The 979-nt window shown below is 60.5% G+C and overlaps 1 protein-coding gene across 1 annotated transcript in view; it reads right to left on the bottom strand.

The window, feature by feature from the left end:
* Positions 1-477, bottom strand: part of CCDC105 (coiled-coil domain containing 105) — a 12,442-nt gene extending 11,965 nt beyond the window's left edge. The window contains exon 1 of the mRNA XM_011953402.1: positions 1-477. Within this exon, the coding sequence (XP_011808792.1) occupies positions 1-372 (372 nt within the window). The 5' untranslated portion in view covers positions 373-477.
* Positions 478-979: the final 502 nt, after the last annotated feature.

The following is a 979-nucleotide window of genomic DNA, read 5'->3' as shown; positions in this document are numbered from 1 at the left end:
CTCGGTGGTCTGCAGGGCGCGCGCTTTGCGGTGCAATGGTAGCGGCAGGCGGGCGTACCAGGCGGGCGGCTTCATCTTGCCCTTCCACAGCGTGACGCCCTCGCCTGGCGGCGGCTTCTCCACGGTGCCGCCGCCTTTGAGCATCTCCACGCGGAAGCGCCAGGGCTGGATGTAGGCGGCGCGGCCGAGGTGGTGCGCCACGTTCGGGTCCAGCACGCTGTCCTTGGGCTGCCACATGGTCACCGCCTCCTGCTCGCAGCGATCCGTCAGGATGTGCGCGGTTCTCGACATGGCCTGAGCTGCCTCGCGCCATGCTGGGGCCCCAATGCGTGTGTCCTGGCTGCGCTCTGCCGGGTGTGCCAACACGCGCATGGTCCCTGCTTGGTCCCTCGGCCTGTCCGGGGACCCCCAGGCGGATCAGAAGGGACCCCAAAGACACACAACTCTTTCCTGGCCTGTGGAGAGAGTGTACTGAGAGCGCCCGTCACCATAGCGATGGGCGCAACAAGGAAGGTGGAATTCCAGAGGTGGGGGGAGGAGTAGGATGGAATCTTTGCTTTGGAACTTGGCCTAAGTGCGTTGGCGTCCTGACTCCTTGAGAAAGAGCCGGTCTAGCGTCGGTCTCGCCGTTGTTTCCAGCAACGTGGCCCTTCTTCCAGCTTTAGGATGTCCTAAGCGCTTCCAGCTGTCCAGGTCACACTCCGTCCATGTCGGTAAGCATGGAAGAAGGGCCATGCTTCTCACCAGGCATTCCTCTCGCTGTTACCTTCCAGCACATGGCCTGTCTTTCAGCTTCAGGATGTCCTAAGCGCTTTCCTACTTGGAAGCTTGGGACTTGCTGTTCCCACTGGTAGAATTCTCCCATGGCTGGCCACTTTGCAGTCTTCAGCTTTCTGCTGGCTGGGTTCTTGGTGTTCTTGACTACCCAAAAGTAGTTCTTTTAGTCTTACGTTTTCTCTCCTCTCCTCTCCTCTCCTCT

This window comes from Colobus angolensis, unplaced genomic scaffold (assembly GCF_000951035.1).
Source record: "Colobus angolensis palliatus isolate OR3802 unplaced genomic scaffold, Cang.pa_1.0 Scaffold36, whole genome shotgun sequence".
NCBI classification, from domain to species: Eukaryota; Metazoa; Chordata; class Mammalia; order Primates; family Cercopithecidae; genus Colobus; species Colobus angolensis.
Note: the sequence above shows the minus strand (reverse complement) of the source record. Positions and strands in the feature narration are given on the sequence as shown.